Here is a 23,527-nt window from a genome sequence, read left to right as displayed (position 1 = left end):
TTGTGGTAACAAAGGAGTAAACGGTCATTCTGCTCTCTCCATGGACAAACCAGATTCAAGTTTTCTTAGACTGCTGTTGCTCTTCCACCACTTTTAAATGCAGCATGCAGTACATACAGACTGCTAAACAAGATGTAGAAGCAAGAGACTACTGAAAATACCTCTTCTGTCCTTTCAAAAAGAGAAGCACTCACACTTTCTGACTATATGGCACTCCCTCCATCTTCCTGCTTTACCCTGTATCTGCTTTCGAGCTGCAGCATAATGCACATTGATGTGGCTATATGGCCCTAAAGCCAAATTCAGTTCTAGGGAAAAAAAAATAAATCCTATTTGTGGGGCTGATTCTACAGGGATAACCAAACTATTAAACAAAAAATCCAGTACAGAATAATGTTGGACACACGAACATTAACAGATGTCTCCCATTCCGCCTTGCATTTCTCAGAACAGAAAAAACATTTGCCAACTTACCAGCACTCACAGGGTTACTACTGCAAGGAGGAGAGTGCCAAAGGTGTTAGGTGATACATCCTGCTGGCAGTCAGCTCCGGCAGAGACTGACTGGATACCTGCAAGAGCACAGGCAGAACGCTTCTGTCCAAGCTGCCCTTTGGGGAGAGGCTGAAGATGCACTACATATCCTATTGGGAGTAGAGGGTTGAACAAATGGACCAGCATCCTGAACACGTGTCAGACCCTGTTACCGAGGAAAGCGTTTTCAAATTAACCACATCTGCCCTCAGAGCACAGAGGGGACTGCCAACATGGGCGCTGCTGGGCTGGAATTCCTAAATAGCCAATTATTTGCATATCAACATCTTCAACAAGAGCTAAATACTACTCTTACCAGGCAAACAGAGTAGTTGCTGGATATACCAAATAGGTAGCGGTTCACTTGGCTACAAGCTTGAAAAAAAAAAAAGTCAATTCCAGCAACCTTCCCCAAATCCAACAGCATCCCTTACTGCAACGTGACTACCCTGCCCTCGCTGTGTTCAGTACGCTTAAAGCACTTGGTGCAATGAGAACCCTGATCCAGGCTTGGAGTCAGATGAAACAGTCAGGCCAGTTCCACCCCATTCCCTTTTTTCCTTTTTTGGCAATTATTGATATGCAAGATCCGTATTCCACAAGCCATAACATATGTTTTTTGAAGATACTTAACAGCCAGAGCTTACTTGACCCCAAAAGCCTTGCTCCCATCCAACAAATTCACTGCCACCCAAAGCCAGCAGGAAATCACACGAGGAGGAATCTTGTGAAGGGCTGGGAGGTCAGAGTACCAAAGGCATTGAAAAAGACAACAGCCTATTTAAGTATGCTGACTGCTTCTCGCTCAGTGCTCAGCTTTTAGCACGACATACACCACATTTAAACAAATGGAAGGGTTTGGTTTTGTTTTTCTTTCCTGGCTGTTTGGGAGGCATTTTTTATTTTCTGGAATCTTCAAGAAAAATAGGCCTTTCATGCTCCAAGTCAAAGACAAGAAATCATGATCTTGGCATCAGTGCCACCCCCCATTACACCATCAGAAATCAATACACTGCTGAGCATCTCTGGCGACATATTTGAAGTTACACTCTTCGGATACACTTGAGTCAGGCAATGGCTCCATTCCAGAAACACACAACGTTACCAAGAGCAGAGTATGGCCCCTAGTTTTAACCTAGTCTAAAATATATTTTACAGATGCATCCTACAAATCTGATCACAGCAAAATATATAGTGGTTTTAAAATGGCAGAAAGTTGAATTCAAACAACTCAATTGTTAAACCAGTGAGAAATATGGGCAATTTTAAAAGAAAACAATAAACTTCTCAAATACAGACATTTGTGAAATATACCTGCACGCTCTCACACACACACGCACCCACTTACTTCACTCAGTGTCAGATTTAAGATTACACAAGGCAATTTTCAAGGTTGCATTTACAACCACAATGACACGAACAGCATTTTTGAGGTAGCTGAAGTCAAAGAGCAAACCACAGCACAAGCAAAGAAACAGGTGCTTGCACTCACACCGAGCCCACTCTTTGGAGACACGTTATCATGTGCGCAGGGGCGTGTGTTGAAGAGGCACGTGTTCCACGGGGAATGGAGTTCAGCGGCACTGGAGACCTGATAAAACTATTCTCCAGAGAAGCTTATGTTGGGAGACCAGATGCACAATCAAGGGACCACGGCTTAAAATCACTGCACATCAGCTGAGCTGTGGTAACAGTCTCTGTGCCCTTGGTCTGCGGCAGTTCTACCGACTGCTCTGTCTCACGTGCACTGAAGCAAGTACAACTGTGGCAGTTGAAGATGTTATTACTCAGAGCTGTCTGTCCCACTTCTCTCCTAGATGCTACTGTTGGTAGAAAGATACATGTACTCACATCTCACCTGCTCCAGTTTGCAGCCTAGCATTCAAGTTCAAGCCCACCTCCACGGTAGTACTTGCCAATGGACTGTGAACAGGAGCAGCAGAGACGCACACTTGAGTTCCCTTCTTCAGGTGCAATAACATCTTTGCCACATTAATAGTGCAGAGATGTCAAACTGCCACAGCTTGGATCACCAGACTTCATCTCTCAGAGCCCTTTGCTAGCCTACAACGAAAGGAGTTGAGCTAACCTCACAGCAAATGCCAGGCAACGTGGGCATAAGGGGATAATAGCTGTGGCCGCTGACATACTGGCTCAGCCACAGTAACTGGATCAGGTCTCTGGGCATACAGAGCACTTGATCCTGCCCAAATTATAAAACTGTGTGAAACACACTCACACACACACACAATGTAGTATTTTCATCAAGAAGCTTTCTACAAATCAACTGCATGATTACTGCTGAGAGTCTTGAAGATGGGATGGAAATTATGGCAAGATGTTTTTCAAAAGTAGAAAGAAAAAAATGAACCTCCTACAATTAGGTCTCTGTTGTGTAGTTGCTGTATGAGAGAGATGGCACAGATGAGAAGTTGTTATTCCACTGTCTTCCTCCAGTATTTTGCTGCAACTCTGCCTGCTCTTTATATTTGCTCAGAAGATTTTTGGCTTCTTGAAGATCCTGAGAAGAGTTTTCTCCATATTCTTCTTTCAGCCACTGCCTGAACTGCAGAAATTGAACATACATATACAATATGATGAAACAATAACATGAGACTGATGCAGAAGTAATACTCCCTCTTGCCCTACAGAATTGCAAGAGCCTTTAAGAACACAAGAAGTTTAAAGAAAAGTGCTCCAAATATTGCACATCCTTCAATAGCAGCACAGAATACACAGGCACAAGAACACACATTTGAAATCACTGAGATTCATTACATCCCCTAAAATGACACACTTGCATAACAGCTTGGCTGACCAGAGTAATAGGGAATAAGGAACACCCACTGGGCAAGGACATCCTGGACTTAAAAGCACCCTCCTCCTGTTGCATATACAAACAGTAAGATGAATTAGCATGGAAGCTAATACCATCAGGCAACTTGCCCAAGTCACAACAGGCTGCAAGGAGGCTGAAGATCAGAAAGTGAACCACTCATAGGGGTTTTTTTATCTTGAGCCCCCAAACACCAGCAGTAAAAAATGTACTGTAGATATCAGGAAAGGTATCTTCTAGGAAGAAAAAGTCCAGGAGTTTTAAAAGCTATAGAATAGGGCCTTATATGTTACTGACATGAATGACTGGGTATGGTACATGGTAACAGATGTACCAGGTCCAGTTGAAGGTCAGTCTAGCTCTGTATCCCAGCATCACATTAGCCAGATATAAATGCTGAGGAAAGACTCGGGCAATAGCAGGGCAATAATGCTGAGACCTTTTCCCTGGTCACTTCCTCAGCTTCAGGCAATTCTCAGCTCAGGTAATTTCGGAGGCTGAGGCAGTACCTTTGTGTTTCATAGCAACAAATGAATTTTTCTGCCATAAGATCACTTTTTGAATCCACAAATTTTTACCACAAGATAACGGGATGCCAACAAGCTCCATAAGTACATATTGTCTAAAAAAACCCTCCTCTTCCTTGATTGGCACCTGCCAATTGATAGCTCCACCTCACATTACAGGGAAGAATGGAAATCACACCTCTTTGTGTTTTCTATTCCACTCAACTTTATAGACCTTTATCACATCCTTCTCTGTCATTTCCTTGCCAGTGGAAGAATTTGAGCCCACTTAGTCATTCCTGACAATCTTGTTGCTCTTCTTTGCAGAAACAGCAAGTAGACACAGACCCCAACTGTTCTGTCCCACTGGGGATAATACTCATTTTTCAAGCTTTAACTTTCACGGCTCTGTTCTGTTTGGGGCTCATGGACAGCTTTATCCATAAAGATCATTTACTAGGACACTGAGAGACAAGACCTCAACATAGCTACTCCCTCCCATTCCTAAACGATCGTAAGGTCCGAGTCAAACCTGAAGCCTCAGGCTACCACGTGAAACTTTGGAAATCGTGTAAACCATGTTGTGGCCTTAGTGACTAAACCCCTTCCTGTCAGACCAAGACTTAAAGGACCCCATTCCAGAAACCCCACAGGATACCACCCTATAGTGGCACAGCAAAACACCCAAGCTGCTGAAATCAGAAAAAAGTTCACGCCCTTAGCAGATGGCATTATTCCACTGAAATCAGGTGTGTAAACAGACACCTGCTAAGGATGTGGTTGCTGTTAAGAGACAGTAGGAAACTACAGCCCAGCCAGTGACTACAGGTGGATATTTCTTTTTCAACCTACTACCTCCCCCTCAGTGAAAAAAAGGCAGATTGTGCCGTCCATGGTGGATGAAAAAAGAGAGACGTTACTGTCTTTATCAGGCTATTTGCATATACCCTTAATTGTCATTGCTGTTAGCCCAGACCAATTAGAGTAGAAATGACTGTAAGGGAGGAAGGAGACAAGTCTGGAAAGTCCCCCTCTGACTTTTGCCTCTTAAAAATCGGTTACTCTATCATTTACACCAGTTCCAAACGATCCAGGAAACATTCAGTTAAATATTAAAAAAACGCAAATATTTACAGTTGCAAACTGCATCATGCAAAACAAATGGTAATTTCTAAACTCTGAGCTTTCTACAGCAGAATGACAGGAATGGAATTAAAAAAAAAACCCACAAACAAAAAATATGCTTTGCATCGTGTATTTTGCTTTCCGATTTTGGTTTGCCTCTGTTGTTGTTGTTGACTTTTAATAAGCACAATAGGCACAAAAGCCCAGAGAACAGCAACATGCTGAGCAATGGAAAACAGAGGGGACGGCCAGCGTAGGTTGTTAACATAAGTGGAAGTCACCGATCACCCACAGAGAGCAGGTCTTTTGCGTAGGATGGTTCTTTTTAGGGGTAAGAAACTGATTTTTGTTTTATGAAAACCACTTTGCAGTCTTACTATTCCCTCAATTCTTCTAATCCTACAAAACCTTCAAAAGCTAAGAAGAAAAAAGGGTTGGATTTGAGACTGTTCTACACATCAGAAAATTTATTAAGTCTCAGCCCCAGAAAGTGGGGGGAACACTACACGTAAGTCATAATGAGAACCTAGTTTAACTCCTAGATAGCAAAGACTTCTGATTATAATTTCTTTCCTGCTTACTATTCCAAATGACTGTGTTGGGGCAAAATCCACTATTTTTATGCAACTGGTACTTATAGGTTGGTCTTTCTACTGTGTTCTGAGCAACTCACTCTTTAGTTTTTACCCCTCTAAAGGTGTCAGTCTTGTACTGTGTCTTAGCACACATGAAGCAGTCAGTGGATTGAGAGCACAGCTGAGCAGGAGGTGTTTAGATGTAGTGCTTCTTCTCTTCTCCCATCCAGCATTCCCTGATACCTTCAGTTCTATCTGCACCTCCCCAGTGGAGCAGGCTTGGTCAAGAAGTCACTCCCTCGAAGCAAAGACAGGGAGTCAGATAAACCACCCAGGCCACAAAACAATGAGAAGCAGCCCATGATCTGACTTGGAGTTGTGTTTCACAGCTCATTTGTTTGTATTTCATTTACCTGATCAACGTCATGTTTTTCAAATTCCTGTAGCTGCCTCTGGAAGCCCATGTTAGGATTGGCACAGGATCTCGCTGCGCGGACAACAGACAGGGCGTCTTCCCAACCAAAGTCTGTGATGGTCATGATGTAGGCAACCACCAATGTTACACTCCTGGAGACACCTGCAAGGCTGCATGAAAAAGGAGGTGCAATAAACTGAAGTAGTGCTGTACCTCATCTATCACAGTTAAAAGCATCATTTCCCAACATCACAGCAGACTGCTGTGTTGCCTGCCACAAGTTTAAAAATATTACAATATTTGAGTTAAAGGGTTTTGGTGCTGCTTTTTCAAATGTATCAGAACAAATCTATGACAAGATCGAGTGGCAGTTCCTATAAGATTGGAATGGAAGAAGTATTAAGTCTTCACAAAAGCAGCACACACATTCTAAGTTAGATTTGGTTTTTAATAAGCTAGAAATAAGTCACCCGCTTTCTTCTGCTTATATGGATCAGAGCAGTGAAATAAGACCATTCCTTCTCCATCACGAATAAAAGCTTCAATTTCACAGGGCCAAAATGAACTTTAACTGAAGTGTTGAAGTACATATGTCTGGTTGCTTGAGTTCTTTTCCTCTTTCTGCTATCCATGCACTGCCCAACTTCAATTCTCGGGACTCCAGTTTCCCCACATGAAATGCTGAGATAAAGTAAGAATCGTTCACTATTACTGGTTTGACAGCACTGGACAAAAAACTCCCAATTATTACTATTGTGAGTATAAAAAAAAATGTGTTTGAGTTACATTTGCACCAGACTCTTTCACTTGGTATTTTGAGAACATTTTAGGCTTTTGAAATGCTTCACAAATTTAAATATAGTTTTTTTTAAAACTCTGTCGGAATTCAGACTAATTATCCCTGGTTTATGTACATGGAGACGGACCAAATGACTTGTGCACAACTCTACCATGAGTCAGTAGCAAACTGAGGATTTATGCTCAGGGCCTGTGTTCAAGTCCAGTGTTCAAATCATGAGATGACTCTGATTCCAGATATAGACTCAGATATGTCACTTGGACACATAGCACAAAGACTATGACCAATAGCAGAGAGCAAGAAAAAACCCAGGGTGGGATTTCCTTTTCTAGTCTCTACAGTCCCAGGAGCATCTCTCCAATCAGAGACTTGCTATTAAGAAATGCAACATTTGAATGCTTCGGCAGTTCAAAGAAAAAAAAAAGGGGGGGGGGGGGAAATCAATTTCTGTTCAGAGGAAATTTTTTTTAAAAAACCGTGAAGTCACCAAAATAGCTGTTACAGAAACTAAACAAATTATTAGGATTATGGAAATCACATTTAGAAATACAGTGATTAAAATAATGGGAAATAAATAATACATCTCTAGTCAATGCATCTGTAGTTAAATCAGTCCTACAAAAATGTCTGATAAGAAGAGAAGGTCAAGAAGAATTTCTTGGGCTCCTTTTATCTCCAGGTAGTTGCCCACCCCAGTGACTCAAAAGTCCTAGCCATGAGGTTTTAATAGATTGCAAATCTTCTGGGGCTCTTCAAATAAAGGGGGCATTTCAGTCCAAGAGGATTTTGCTATGAAACGGAGATGAACACTAACTTATCATTAAAATTATGAACATCCAAATTATGGTAGAGACAGTTTTTTTAGCAAGTGGCATACATACCAATGAACTAGGCAGCCTTCACCTGTAAGCCGGCACTCATGGATAAATTTGATGCTCTCTCTGAAATGCCTTGCCCTGAAAACAGAAGCAGGAGGGGAATAAAGAAAGTGCTCTATTTAGTAAAATCACTACTTAGAAAGAGAGAAATTGATCCGAAAGCTCATTTAATGCTGTTTCTAGAATTTAGAACTGAATACAGGTCTTACAAGGTAAAAGTTAGCGTCTGCTAATGAAACACAAAACTCACTGGCACAGTTATTCTCCACTCTACCTGGTTATCTTGGGCCTTACGGTGCGATAAACATTAACAAACACTTTATTCTGATGACTGTCAAGTCTGTATTTCAGTTTGTGTTTTATTCCCCTTTGAACCAGTAACTTGACCTCGCACGTCCTTGCGTATGCTCGGATGTCAGACAAAGCTCAGCACAACTACATGAACAGTTCTCAAGGTGTGTTGTCTCTCACAAAGAGGCACCCACTACCCGCTACCCAAACTTACACTTAACTTTGGCTTCACCTCCTCCTTTAAACCATGGACTAGGACACATCTAAATGTTACAACCTTCTTCTTTGCAAGATGAAATCTCTCCCTTTTGTCCCTGCTACGAAAAAATTTTCAATTCAAGCCCTGGCTTCTTTAGCTCCTTTGGGTCTCCTCCCCTTCTGCCTGCCCTTATTCAGGGCATCTCACCCAACCCCTGCCTACAGCCTACATTTTTTTTAGAGCAGTGGAGGAGAAAATGCGGAGAAGATAAAGACTCAGTTTACAAACCTGAAGGTTTGTACTCTCGTTATCCTTTAAGCATGCCTTTTCATTTTAAGTGGGGCAAGTCTGAAGGAAAGTAACTGGGCAGCTGTCATTATCTCAGTAAATCTGCAGCGTCACCTCTTTGCACCCCAGTCCCAAGTTGCTGACCCTGCCTCTGCCTTTCAGACTGCAAAGCCTTTGGGGCTGCCTGCCATTTATCGCAGGTGCGAGCAGCACCTCTTAGTTCAATAGAGATGGAGTTTGCTGTGGCCTTTGAGTGCTCTTGAAATTTAAGCTCTCAAGCAGTAGCCACGTGTGCAATGCAGACAGAGGAAAGAGCTTCTTAAGGAGCAGTCAGTACCAGGCTTATTGGCAGAGACAAACCTGAGAGCACGCTGCACTCAACACCCATGAAACACAATGTCCTGTATTCAAGATGTTTCCCCTCTCGGGGTGAGTATTATACCACAAGGGTAAAAGAGAAAAAACCTCAGCCCAGCACCAGCGGCCACACAAAAATCAGGAATACCCACATAAAAGGAAGCTTCCCTTCCTGCCCAACAGTGCAGCTGCTGCTACTATAAACACTCAAGACCTGGAGGAGGACAACACTGATGCAATAGAGTGACAGTGCCTGTGGAACTTCCAAAGGCAAGGGTGCCTAAATTGAAATATCCAAAAAGAGGGATCCTAAAGCCCAGGACTCCCTCTCCAAGTCAGTGAATACAACATGGAGAACACAGCTGGAGAAGACTTGAGTGACTTATTTGGAAAACCTCAAGGCACAATGCAATCCCAAGTTTTAGGATAGCGTGTCAACACAGGATTTTATGTTTCTCAAGAAACCAATCAAGTATGTGGGATAAATGAAGAAGATGGATGAAGCCTTACAAATGCATTTCTACTCAGATTGCCACTCCAAAACATTTTCACTGGCTGAGTTCTAACAAATCATGGTGCTCAGGTCTGCCTGGGGGACATGAGGAGCTTCACATAAATGAACTCAGAGGACAAATGAGATGTTGGGCTGTGTCCACAAGAAGCATTGCTATTGCACAATGAAGGAGCATTTATCCGAGACTGAACAGATTCAGTCAGATGAAACTTGGTTAGGGTTGGATTGACAACATCCCAATATTCTCATACACCCATCTTTTCTCTTTCTCTCTAGAAAATCTGGCCAACAACGCAGCTCCAAGCACCAGTGAATTCACTTCAATGGTCTAGCGTAAGTTTTGGTTAAACACTTCAGTGCTTTGGTTTGAAAAATATCTGCGAATGAGCATAACACCTTTGCAAGGTACTAAATATAGCTAACAGTGAACTCCATTCACTCAGTTTTATTCACTCTTCCTTATTGCTGATATTCTGTCTGATGAAACACTGTCAGGTGTAAGTGTTTACAGACATTCACGAAAATGAGAAGAAAAATAGCCAAGCTTAGAATTAGTGCTGCTCTGTAGAAGCATGCCCCATCCTCACCTTGAGTCAGAGAAAAGGAGAAATGTACTCCTCCACAACCCCATGGTATTGGGGTCTCTGCTGTCTCCAGCACATGCAGTTGCCTAAACTAATTTTCAAAGGTACGGTACAAACCATATGTACATGAAAACCATGACTGAGGACCAGTTAGCTGTGTGGCAAGTGCCAGACACAAAGAAGAATGGCAAGTCTTACATTAACCGCAAAACAGTTGATTATCATCTGTAACAGGAAAGCACTTGACAAACGTGTTGATTTGCAGCCTATTTGTTGGACTGAGCAGTTACTACAAGACAATTTATTATATGGTATCTGGCTTCTACATCTCCCAGCTTAAAGCTGGGTCCTGAACTGCACCATCTTCACAGTGGGAAAACACCACAGGAAGAACCACCAGTACGCTGCCCCTACCAGCATGTTGTAAATGTTATCTAAACTTATGAATTAGCAAGCTGGGTAATCCAGAACTAGGCTGAAGGCAGAGTTACGATACCAGATCTACATATTTATTCGTTGCCAGTCAGACTTCTACGAATATTATAAAGGTTAAAAAAGAAAGCATCCAAATCAGATAGAAAGAAGCATCTTGAGGTTTTTTTCCTTCAGCAATGCAAATGCAACAAAGATCCACCTAAATTTCTTTTCTTAATAGGTTATCTGGCTACTGTATTATCACCACTAACAGCCTGACCGTTGGAGGTTAGTTCCTTAGAAACACGTAGCCTAAGACAGTTAGCTGGAACCAGGACAGGAAGGGAAGATTTGATTTCTATAGAATTAACTTCTTAGCAACAAGTTCTATAGGAGATTACATTTCTGGAGAAGTCAATGGCCCAAAATAAAATTCTCACAGTCTAGGGAAAACACTCAGTTAACACCTAGGAAGCACAAAGAGTCTCAAAAGCAACTGCTTGATTCCTGTGCTTGGTAGAGGCAGAACATGGGAGCAGAAGCAAGCTTTTGAGGCACTTTAGGGAACACTCACATGTTAACAGGGGAATCCCTGCTGTATTTCCCTGGCAATTCATTCCTCTGAGGAAGGGAGCTCCACTAAACAAGCTTACTAGGAGTAAATGTGCATTACACACGGAAGAAACCAGAAGTTTCCCTCATAAAAACTGAGCTGAAGTGAATTAAGAGCTCATAGTCCCAAAATTCAGTGGATAAAGGCTTTCAGTTGGACCTTATCGACCTGCCAGCAGTTGCAAAGTAGCAGCAGCAAAGCTTCTGACAAACTTTCTGTCGGGAGACACACAAGACAGCAGCGTGTATCTGGTCACTTGTGCCTGTCAACCACTGCTAAGAAAACACAAGGACCTGCAATACAGGATGCTGCTTTCTTTTTTTTTTTCCTGACATCCCCAGAATCCCTCTTTTGAAAGAAGAGGGTAGATGTCAGAAGGATGTTGCAGTGGGATCAACTCCCTTTGCTGTTCCCCAGCTATCCCTCCCTGCGCAGAGGGCACAGGCAGCACGGTTAGCTGCTCCTAGGTGAGACTGGGTCAGATCCTCGCAGACTGAACAAAGACGGCTTCCTCTTGCGTTCAGAAGATTGTACGTGCAAAGCAAGCAACATTGCTATTTGTGAGCATCATGATTTGATTTTACTTGACAATCTGGACTGTATAAAGCAAAAAAGAAAAATCGGTTACTCATCAAGTTTTATTTTAAGTGATAAAATGTATCAGTATTAGAAGTAATGACGTTTGCTTGCAACCACCTGATACCAAGGCAAGTATTTTAGATGCCTGCAGCATAACAGAAACAATACTCATGCAAATATTGTATCTTCTTACCGAAGCTCTAAGAGCTTTGGTACTGCGCCAGACAGCTCAGCGCCAGAGGTGGTTTTTCACTATAACTCCCTGATATTTAACAGTGAGGGAGGGGCTGATTTGTACACTGATTAATGCTCATCACAAATGTCATCCTATTTCCATTCCCAATTGATCCAGATCTCTACTAACAAAGGAAGCAGATTTGCAAATCATTTTCAGAAATGCTACAGATCTGAGAATAGCAACAAACAATTCATATGACATGTGAATGTTTCCCTCTAATATCTTTCTTTTTTTCTCCTTCCCAAAAGGATTTTTTGGACATTTATTTATTTTAAGTATTAAGGCCACAAAAGTTGTCCCTGACAAAGGCAGTTGTCTGCCTTCTCATTACAGACCTCTCTTGAAATTTAGGGTTTTGGGGTGTTTTTTGTTGTGGGCTGGGGGGTATGTGTGTTGGGTTTTGTTGTTTGTTTGGTTTTTTTTTTCTCCTTCCCCTAAAATCACAACAGAAACACAGAATGAAAAGGCAAATCACCACACATCAAATGCCACGCTGGAATCTTTCTAGGGTATGAGAAATACACACTCTAAAAATATCCCCCGAAAGCATGAGCCAGAATATTGCTGTGATGTGAGAGAAAAGCAGTGCTGCATTTCCTTCCGTACCTGCCAGGCCTCTTTCAAATACTTGTTTCTCTACAAAAGTTAGTAGCAGGATGTGGCTGAAACCCCCCTCACCTCTCCCCAACATAAACAGTGAGCTCTAGAAGAAAGAGTTGGTCACCATCCAAGTCCTCTTACAAAACCTGTTTTGATTTCTCTTTGGAATCAAGACTCGCTATGCTCAATGGTTCAAAACATTAAAACCAAGGGCAAGTCAATTAACGTTTCATCAACGTTAGCGGAGATGAGAAAGAGCGAGGTTGGGACACCCTAGTTTCAGTACATGTATCCTCAAGGCAAGAGTCACCACGGGGCAGAAACTCCCCTGCCGTGCCAGCCTACTGCTAAGAGCACTGGGGCCTTCTGAGGCAGGTTCACGAAGTCCAGAGTAGATAGTTGCAATGGTAGTTTGCACACTGGGACTTCATCTTGAAGGTCCCACTGCGAGGAATTTATTTCAACCCTTGAAGCACCAGGCTTTGTACCTTTTTCAAATATTTTCTTTTTGTTAATGGCTGGAGATAGCACTAACAAAAAAGAACAGCCAAGCAAAAAGATTTACAAAAACAATGGCTAGAATAAACTGGGACTAAATTAGGAGCAGACTCACTAAGGAATTCCTGAAGTTTAAGGCCACAAACGAAGAGTGTTTACATACCAACCTTCCCACAAACCCTTACAGGCAAAAAGCGGGGTCTGAACCAAGGTGACTGGAATAAAGTGTTACTGTGTTTTCTTAATGGATTAAAAAAAACCCACATTGCATAATACTTGTGAGAGATCAGAATCAGATCTTTTAGCTTATTGTAAAACAGGCATCACTGTGCTGAGGGATTTCTGGGGTTTTGTGATTTATTTTTAAAGAAAACTTACAAGTTCTGCGAGGGCGAGTCAGCGGCTGGAATGCACAGATACTTCACTCCCTGTGTAAAGAAGGAAAAAGGGATGAGAAGAAAATACCCAAGTTAAATACATTCATCTACCACCACACAAATCCTGCTTTAGACTGATGCAGTTTTATTGACTTTGAGGAAGGCACACCGCTATTCAGACAAGCAGAGATCATCTCTACGGAGCCAGATTTTAAAACATCGTTTTCACATCTGCTTTGTTGCTAAGACACCAGCACATAGCTTAGTCATGCTTATCCCAAGGCCCAATAGCAAGCTTTTTAAAATAGAAGCATCTTTACTAAAAAGGTGTAAACCTCTTTTTCAAAATCTCATTCTTCTTACATTTCTAGTAAAACTAAGATGCATCTTCTCCTGCCCTTCCCTTTCTCTGAACAGATGCTACAGCCTAAAATTGTGATAAGCAATTTCTTTTGATCCCATGCAATCATTTTTCTTTACCTAGTTGACAAATCAAAATGCATTTCAGAGAAGAAACATGTTTGTGATACAGGTTTTGGGGTCGTTGTGGTTTTTTTTTTAAGGGGGGGGGGGAACAACACACACTTCAAGAAGGTCAACTGTAAAACTTGTACTTTTCTTCCACAAAGTTAGCCTCACTTTCTTAGTCAGCTATCATTGTAAGTTACAAGATCAATTAGGGAAGTTAGATAACCATTTCTGATGCATTAAAAATGTTACTGGGTATATTTAAAACAACACTATAATCATATGCTACTGCTTTGCATTGTCAACGCTCATTTTAACTGTCATTTTATTTTCAAAGCTTGTTTTGCTCCTATGACTGTTAAGAAAAAGAACACTTCTGAAAGCCTGTTTAGCTATCTTCTCAAATAGGACTTCCAAGAATATAGGTTGCAGTGCAGACACACAAAAACTAAATCATTCACTGCAAGTCTTTTGACTTCTCTCAGATGCAGAGTTGTGAATTTTTCAGATGTACTTGTAAAGATAAGGATTCACAGCAAAAGGTCCACCATAAAACGCACCTTAGTTTATTTTTCTGTAACAACGCAAACCCATGTAATAATCCTGCGTGTTCAACACCACACATGGAAAGTCACGCGTTTATCTAGAAGAGATCCTTTGCCAACAAGGTGGAACACAATATGCATCTACCGGGCATTTTATCTGCCAGCTGGGGTGGGGGGTAGAATTTTCATTGCTCAACTTTGATGGTGACCTGAGGTAGCATCTTCTCCAACACCACCTTTGCTTTGCTGGCTCAGAAACCCTACACACACTTTGTTACTTCACTTGCCATCTCACACCAAAGAGCAATCCCTCTTATAAGAGGTCCTGACCCCTGGCACCACCATGCACCATCATGCTAATCCGCTGCCAGATGCATGAACTTCACCACCACGTCAGAAGGGTTGTGGTGATACCTCACCACCATCTCTTCATCACCACTTACACATGGCACCAGCCATTTTCTCAACCCAGCAGAACCCCTTCAGCCAGCGTCTTCTACACAGTCACGCAGATCTGAAAGCCTGCCCTGTCCTCACCATGCTTTACCAGACTTCCTCGCTCTGACAGACCATCCCCAAGTGTGCCACAACCGCAAGAGAGTTGCTTCTGTCTACGGCCTTCTGGTTTGGGGAAGGCAGAGTCGGAGCGGGGAAGGCTCTGCAGACAGCGCTAAGCGTGGAGACGGAGATGTGGCAGTGCCTGACGAGGGAGAACATCAGGACAACACCAAGCCAGCGACAGCATGTGGCATTTTGCGTGAGAGCTGCGTGGCAAAATGCAGCTGGGGGGAGAGAGAATAAGAATGAAGTCAGTTTGCAAACCAAAGCAGTTTGCTGCCCGAGGCAATGGCATCAACAAGCAACAGTCCCTCCTGCCTCGTATCAGGAGAAGGGATGCCTGCTCCTGCCTCGTATCAGGAGAAGGGATGCCTGCTGTGGGAAACGAGGATGGCTTCACAGCCATAAGCTGATCCACAGCAGCCTGCACAGATACATTCATTTACAAACACCATGTAGCAGTAATATATATATATATAGATAGATAGATAGATAGATAGGGTGCTGAGCCGAGGATAATTATATTGTGACAGATTAATTACGATAATAAGCATCTTGTATGACGCATCTGAGAGGTTTATCTCGGACACTAGTATCACTTCAAGTGAGTCACTCCAGTAGAACGAGGGCCTGTGACCTGAAAGTAAATTTACACGCTGTTCTCTCCCCCACATCTCTAAACAACTCTGCACAAGCAAGGGAAAAACCAGGAAGAAAACTGAAGGTAGGAAACGGGTTAACTCCAGAGTGCACTATATGCCAGAAGGTTCGCTCCTCCAGCATGCACCCAGGCCGGCTGTTCCACAGATTTCAGAAGGTACGGCACACGCCGAGTGTTTTTCACAGGCTGAGTGCAGAGGGGCTTTCAGATCATGTTCACTTTAAAAGCAGAAGTAGCACCAGCACAAGTTTAAGACCCACAATGTTCTTTTTTTGTCACGGCTGGCTAGGTCCCACTACCGCAAGCAAGCATGAAACTAGCCTATGAGAGACCGCACATGGTACTGAATGGCTCATCCAGAGCCCGATCCTGGAGGTCCTCAGCACCTACAGCTTCCAGTGAAGCCCACAGCACCCTTGTCACTCCTGTGCTCACAAATGCTCAGCATCGGCCTATCAGCCTGATTAATACAGCTTCTCAGACAGGAGATGGTTAAAGTCACTGGAATTTGGTATTTTGACCTATGCAAGTCACTTGTATGGTGTTTTTGGAAGGCTGCGGTGATGGACTCCTCCCTGTGAGGAAATAATTACACACTCAACTCAGAAATAGTTAGAGGTGGGATTTCAAAAGTACCGTGCAGCGACCTAACCTGACTCCCACTAAAATCAACAGTGAAACTCAGTGATTTCGACCCAAACACAGTTTGGACAGAGCTGGTAACTCCTGAGGATCCCACCCTACCATCAAGTTTTGCTTCTCTTGGTTGAAATAATAATGACAATAACGAGACAGAATTTCATTCATCGTAATTGGGTGACATTTGAAGTACAACCACACAAGATTGTATGGGGTAGGTATTCATAAATGAGACTCAGGGGATTTTCTGTGTAGATATTCACGTTGATTGCTGGAATTAGCTTTTCTTCATATATGCTGGATAGACTTTCTTTTTAAAACATATTGGCAATAGGAAGATACTTAAATTACTGAACCCTGCTGTCTGTGACTGTTAAAACAACAACTACCCAGGATCATAGTATTATTTGTATATTTGTGCCCCAAGGCACTGCTGTCCTTCCTGTGCACATACCCTGCAGATAACATCTAAGAACTGTCCCAAAGGGACCTTGCAAAGCAGAACAGTTCATGCCAACCAAACAAGTAAATACCTACAACATTTTAGATGGGGTACTAGCATGCAAGAAAGACAGAAACATCACTATTTTATTACCCCGCAGTTTGTTTGCCATTCTGAAACTGCAAAATGGAAGATGGAAGAAGGTAATCATCACTGAAACGGCAACTCAAACAGAATAAGCTAAATTAAAAGACTGTTGAAGAGTCAAGCAGACCAGCTCCTAGTGACAATTTCAACGGGTTCCCAATCAGTACGTACTCTGCAGTTTCATTAAAGAAACTTGAATCTGGTTGGGAAGATGGGAAGACAAATACAAATTTGATGTCAACCATACGGGAGTATTTTATTTATTAGTTTATTTTTAAATTAACTCTGTTTTGTTCCCTAGGAGTGACAATTCTCTAAAAATTATACAGTGGAAGAAGGACAGAAGAACTCAAAGCAGGTACTGTACCACTTCACCTACACACACTAAATTAGGTGACACAGAATAGCTGCCCATCCCAAATCATGGTATTTGTTCACAGCAAAGAGAAAAGTTTGCAATTATAAAAACTGATGAAAAGACAAATATTATTTTAAATCCTACATGAAGTAATACATCCACTTCATTTATTGAATACTGCTAACATATTGTTATTCAAACATCTCTTCAGCTGACAGCTCAGTCATGTCATCTCTCCAAACAAGTTTTACCCAGATTACCCATTTAACAAAAAAAACCAAAACACACCAACCAAAAAAACCCCAACAAAAACCAATCCAACCTTTTTAATTAAACAGAAGTTACATATGTTCTCAGATAATAAAACATTCCATACATATGGAATGTGTTCAAACCCAAGCTCCTAGGTCAATGAGATGCTGAACATAGCTTTCTTCTGCTCATCTCGATTCACTACTACTTTCCACTTGTTACTTTTCAATCATTGCTCGCTTTCCTTTCTCCATCAATCACCTTTACCACCAAACATCCCTACCCTCCAACACACACACTTCTCTCAACTTTTTCCTTACTATTCACATCATAATTCTAACTGATGCCCTCATCAAATAAAAGCAGCACTCCTATTTCTTTCGGTGTATTTAATCTGTTAAGATTACCCAAAAAAAATAAGTAAAATAAAATATAATTTACTTTTCTGTTTTCTGTTTCAGCAGAGACAGTAACCACCAAAACTAGATTTCTGTCTCTCTTAGGCCCTGAAACTAAATGCTACAGTTAAACCGATACAGTGAGAGCTAACAAAACTAGAGCAAGTATTCCGATTTCAAGATTGTCAAAGTTGAAACAAGCGAGAGTTAAGTAAAATTTCTAAAATTCACTGTTATTTGAGAAACAACGATGACACTTGCATAATTTCATCAGATTCTAGAACTAAGTCAATTCTTCTGCAGTGAATTTCGAGGTATTAGAAACAAAAAGGCTTAGGTGCACACATATATGCGCAAAGGTTTTACACTACAGTTAATAAGGTATTCATGGAATTGCAGTCATTTTCAAATTTCTAGTTATTTTCGAGGTCAATGTACTAAGATTGGAAACTGAACAGTTATCTCGCATTTGGAAAAGTCAGTAAGACTACAGAACAACACCCTCCTAATATGATTATATTTTTAAAAAAGATAATTAAATCTTTGTCATTAAATCCAGTATTTCACGAAGTGCTCAGGAAACCTAACAGTCCATTTTAAGGAACACTCTGTTTCTATTCTACTTACCTATAATCTATTTAAAAATTCATTTTAACAGCTTCATTTTAACTAAAATTGTAAAAACTGGCATTTGTTTTTTTTTAGTAGAGGATGCAGAATTTTGCAGTAGCAAAATGACACATCCACAAGTGCTACATGTCAGATAATGGGTTGGTGACTGAGAATAGGATCTCTAAACAGCATGCACAAAATTAATTGCACAATACCAAGAATAATTTCAACTCCAAACAGGATAACATGCAAAAAGTACTGTGAGTGAAATGCAGCACCTTTATGGATGTTTGCTTCCTTTCTAATGATCAAAGATGTTCTGAAGTCATTAAGAATAATGCTCAGTTTGATTATACCCTAAATCATACTAACATACAGTTTATCCATGAAACAAAACTGCCCAGTGATTTTTATATAAAACTGAATTCTCTTAGCAAAACAGTGTGCATGAGAGTAAGAGGAAGGACTAAAAACGCTACTCATTATTTCATGTTTAGTGGGTTTTCCAAGTAATGTTTTTTTACAGATGTTCTTCAGAACACTGTCCCTACCACTGCTGTATGTACAATATTTCTGAGGTTCTAGTTAGCGCTGGAAACCTGAATCTACAACTTCAGCTGTTAAAAGGCAAGGAGAGGGGGAAAAGAGGCTCAAATTATAAAATTTCTGTTCTCCAAGGGCAGGGGCGAGGGGAAGGGGTTGTAAAAAAAAAAGTTTAAAAATAGCAGGATTGTATTTTTGGCATTAAACCTTTCTATTTAAATTTATGTAAAGATACCATCAACGACTTCCAAGAAATTTTTTTTAAACCTAAACCCCTAAACTTAAATTTGTGAACCCAGATGCAAATAGAAAACCTCCAGCACCTGGCAAGTTCTTTCAGGTTAGTCAAAAACCATGTGTTAATTTGAGTCGTCACATCAACAGATGAGGGCAGAAGGACTTATTTTTGTTTAGGGGCATTTCAGCAAAAAAGCTAAAGTGGGAAACAGCCGGCACAAAGCTTCCTCAAGCCAAACCAACAAGAGTTTATCAAGGGTTTTGTCCAGTAATGCACCAAACTGAACCTGCTAAACTGAAAACCGTTCAACCGTTTGTTTGTCCTTTCAGTTACTTTCTGTAGCAATCACCATTGGTGCCGATTTTATTAATGACTCAGAAAATACATTTGTGTTTCAGCAAAAAACAACCACTAATTGACTTTAGTGAACAAGATACTCAGGTTTGGTTTTGAAAAATATTATAAATGAAATTGAAATTACATGAAGAATATGAACAACAAATTTATATATTTGGTTTGTTTTATCTTGAATAATACAATAGTTTTTACAAGTCATTGGGGGGTTTTTTGTGATGTTTGTTCATGGTTGTCTTAGGAAGTAGTCTCAGTGACACTTTTGAAAAGTCTATCTCATTAAGGCTGGAATGTGCCAATCACAAATATAAAGTGTCCTGTTAAAGCCCTCCTTCCCCAACTCTCCTATCACCCTTTCTAAAATTTTAAGAGGGAAATGTTGAAGAGTTAAGGATTTTACTTTACTTGCACAAAGAGCAGCACATATTATTTCCAATTCTAACCCTGAATTCCAGTTCTAACCTGGCTCATCTGAAAGAATGCCGTGTGCAAGAAAATGCTAACAAGTTTGTACTAAATTGTGGTTTATCTCCTTTAGGACACACCAAGACTATTTACATATATATGTATTATATATGTATATACATATATATAGGTATATACATATATATACATATATTACATATATAAACATATACTATATACCTCAGCTGAGAGGAAAGAACTCGTTAGTCTGCCTTGACTACATGACATATTCAAGCCCCCAGGCATGTTGGGGCATATCTAAAATCTGAGCACTACCCATCACACTTGGTCCCTGAACCCTCAAGGGGATCTGAGCACTACAATAAAACAATATATCCCACCTGCCTCTCTGTTTCCGGGAACGCTGGAACATGATTGCTACACCTCTGGAATATGCTCACATTACAAGCATGGATTAACACACTCTTTACATCATCTTCTCTGCACAGAGCAGGTCAGAGCATTTGCCCCGTTCTGGTCAACACCATACTCAAGCAATGAGATACACCAGGCGTTTACTGGTCTAAACATCTCTCGTGCAAACAGCTCGCCATTGAGAGCGTCAAACGGTCCTCATTCTCTCCTCCCTGTCATCTGCCACTACAGGAGCGTGCTTCCCCTGACACGGCAAGCGTGCGCCCAGCAATTCAAACAGCGAACTAATTCAGCGCCTCACCGCAGCAGCCTCTGCCGAGGGTACCTCATGATGAAGGCTCGGCCTGACACACTTTACTTTGTGGAAGTCTCTTGGAGGCTTCTTAGTGGGCTACCAATGTCATTTTTGAAAAATTAGTCAGAGCTCCCAACTTCACAAGCAGAGCCAATGCCAGACAGGGCATTACTTCAAACTAGAGAGAATCGTCTGATGCTGCTACACCTGAAAGAAAAATGGTAGCTATTTTGCTCAGCATGGTCTTCTGAAACATCTCATGAGGGGAAACCCTTACCATGAAAAGGCAGTGAAACATCATAGAAGAAAGTTCAGTTTTTTATTAGAAGAAACGCTTGTACACATCCTCTTGATGGTAGCACAAAGGCTGAAAATTGACCGCTTCCAACATTGGTGATATGAGCTTAGTGCTATAGATGGAAATGCAACAGTCTGACTAAATTATTAATTTGCAGAGCTGATCGTTATACAACAGCAATGCCCTTGCAATAAGGCTGTCTTGCCATCTCCCTCTTTAATAGTTCCCATATGTCTTTGGGCTGGATACCAAAGACGGTAGAGTTTGTGCAGAGAACATTGCTGCCCAGCCGTACCCCGCAGGGACTTCTCTCATCATGTCGTCAAGATGCAATTTTCATATATGAACGGCCTTCTACAGCTCAAGACTTCTGTATGCTATCCAACATCGTAACACGGTTTTAATAGACTGGCAGTTCTCACTTGCTGAGAAGCATCTGTCCAGGATTAGCACATGCTTTTTTTTTAAAAAAAAAAAAAGCAGGGCTGATTGGTTTCCCAGTATTTCCCTATTTAGTTATTTCGTGTTGAACAGTGATATGCTTTTGAGTCCAGACAAATGCTTTCTGGACTGGTGTCTGCGTGAGGATATTCCTTCGGATTACAGAACTAAACAAGAAATCACTAAGGCAGCTTTCAGCACTTCCAGAATTATCAGCCGGGGGAACTGGGGACACAACACAGAAATTTTTTCTTTCGTTTTAGCACAGGGTAATCCCTGTTATACACATGCAAAAAAAATGAAGTCAGTCCAGAATGTGCAACGATGAGAAAAAAGTTTCCATGAACTGGTGATGGAAAGAAAGAATTGGGAAACTAAAAGGAGATGAGGCTATTCCCCTTGAAAGCTTCAGTATAAGCTCCCCCATAGCAAAACCTCATCACATTAAGTGCTAACAGCAGATAGGATAGGTTTCTATAGCAAAAAGCAAAATAGCTGCAAAAATACTATCCACAAACTATGCGAGGCAGATTACTTGCATTGTGCCAGAGCTGTCAGTTCAGTTGCTCTGTAATAGCTTCGTTTGCTTCCCTTCTCTAAAAAACTGCACACCTAGAGTCTAAAGATCATCTGTAAACATGCAAGACTATCATCACCAGCTAAAACTGCATTAAGACTTACGACACCCAGCCAGGCTTAAAAAATATGAAACAAGATTCCAGATCTTAATGCAAGCTGATATGAATGCATTATCTACACTAGATCTGCAGGCTATGACCATTTAATCTTAGAAACATTGCTCAGTTTTTGATAGTCATTCAGTCATTTAGCTCTTCACTCTCCTCCAAAGGTCTGCATTTACCAGCCAGTCATACACTTTTTTTAATTTATAAACTTGATCCAGCACTTCCTCATGTGATTTCCCTAGTTGCAACTTTCTCATCCTTAACACCTCATAAAACAGGTATATCACAGCATTCTGCAGAGATAAAACTGGTGCAAAGAAGTTATACAGCTTCTCCATAGCATTCTTATTTTTCTACAACTCCTATTGCTCACACTTACTGGTTCTGTTCCAGTTGCAACATCTTTTTGTTGCATGTATTATATCAATGCATTTGACTGTTTACTCAGGGAGTATGAAAGATAATTCTAAAAGACCAGCACAGTTTTTTTTAATTGTGCTCTTCCCTTTCAGTTCAGCTTCTCAGATACTGAGTACTTGAAACTATTTCTACTCTGATTAAAATTTCAAAATTTGCAAGTCAAAAAAAATAAATAAAAATCTAAAATTCTTTATAAGATGATCTGCCCTATGAAGTTTTTTACTTCCAAAGATACAGTTCATTTAAGTTGTGCTGGCTGCACAAGCTAACAGACTAGACAAGAAAGATGCTCAGTTCAGTTGGCAATTAGCTCTTGTCTACCTGGCCCACCCCTCCACCCACCTACCATATCAACACTTATGCAGGTAGTCATCAATTCAGGAAAAAGGGGAGGAAAACCACTGCTCTGGAGATAGCATGTACCAGATTAAGACGATACTGTTAATGGCATCAGAATACAAAGAAAAAAAAAGAATAAATAACTGTCCTCTGTGGGTGCTCTGGTTAACTATGCAGAATGAGGGGGAAAAACCATAACCTATAAAGCTAATGTTTTAAGAAAGTCAGAGAAAAAGATGAGCATATGTTTCATAGGCATCACAGAGTATTTTCTCAGCAACCAAAAGACATTATTGCAACATTCAAAAACTTCCATACAGTGCTTTAAGATCACTTTTTGTTTGGAGAAGAAATCCCACACACAGTTAAGACTTGAAACAGAACCAGTTGGTGCATGAGTATCACAGGGACACAGATCAGCTATTCAGATGAAACAGAGATGCCTAAAACTTAAGACAGCTTTGGTACTGAGCAGAGAGAGATGACAATACTCCCCAAACAAAAAAATTGCGCATGTTTCATTGGGATTTCATTTACGTATACTTCATCCAAATGACTTTAATTGAAACTATCACATACACCAACATACTCTTTCCTCATCTGAAAAAAACAACACACTAAAAATAAAAACAAAACAAATATTCTGTAGCAACAGAAAACAAAGAAAGAAAACTGACACAGATAAAGAAGCGGCACACATGCAGAAGCCTACTCTTAATGCAATTTGTTGTAAACAGAGTGAACAACAGAAAGCTTTTGTGGCAGCGGACAGT

The 23,527-nt window shown here is 41.0% G+C and overlaps 1 protein-coding gene across 1 annotated transcript in view; it reads right to left on the bottom strand.

Moving 5' to 3' along the window:
- Positions 1-2,246: 2,246 nt before the first annotated feature.
- The window catches only part of DUSP22 (dual specificity phosphatase 22), a gene marked incomplete at its 5' end in the record, with an annotated part of 35,829 nt that continues 14,548 nt past the window's right edge, over positions 2,247-23,527 (bottom strand). Inside the window, 4 exons of the mRNA XM_009700298.1 lie at positions 2,247-3,100; positions 5,990-6,161; positions 7,672-7,746; positions 13,222-13,271. Coding sequence (XP_009698600.1) covers positions 2,915-3,100; positions 5,990-6,161; positions 7,672-7,746; positions 13,222-13,271 — 483 coding nt within the window. The remainder of the gene's footprint in view (positions 3,101-5,989; positions 6,162-7,671; positions 7,747-13,221; positions 13,272-23,527) is intronic.

This window comes from Cariama cristata, unplaced genomic scaffold, assembly GCF_000690535.1.
Source record: "Cariama cristata isolate BGI_N322 unplaced genomic scaffold, ASM69053v1 scaffold4825, whole genome shotgun sequence".
NCBI lineage: Eukaryota > Metazoa > Chordata > Aves > Cariamiformes > Cariamidae > Cariama > Cariama cristata.
Note: the sequence above shows the minus strand (reverse complement) of the source record. Positions and strands in the feature narration are given on the sequence as shown.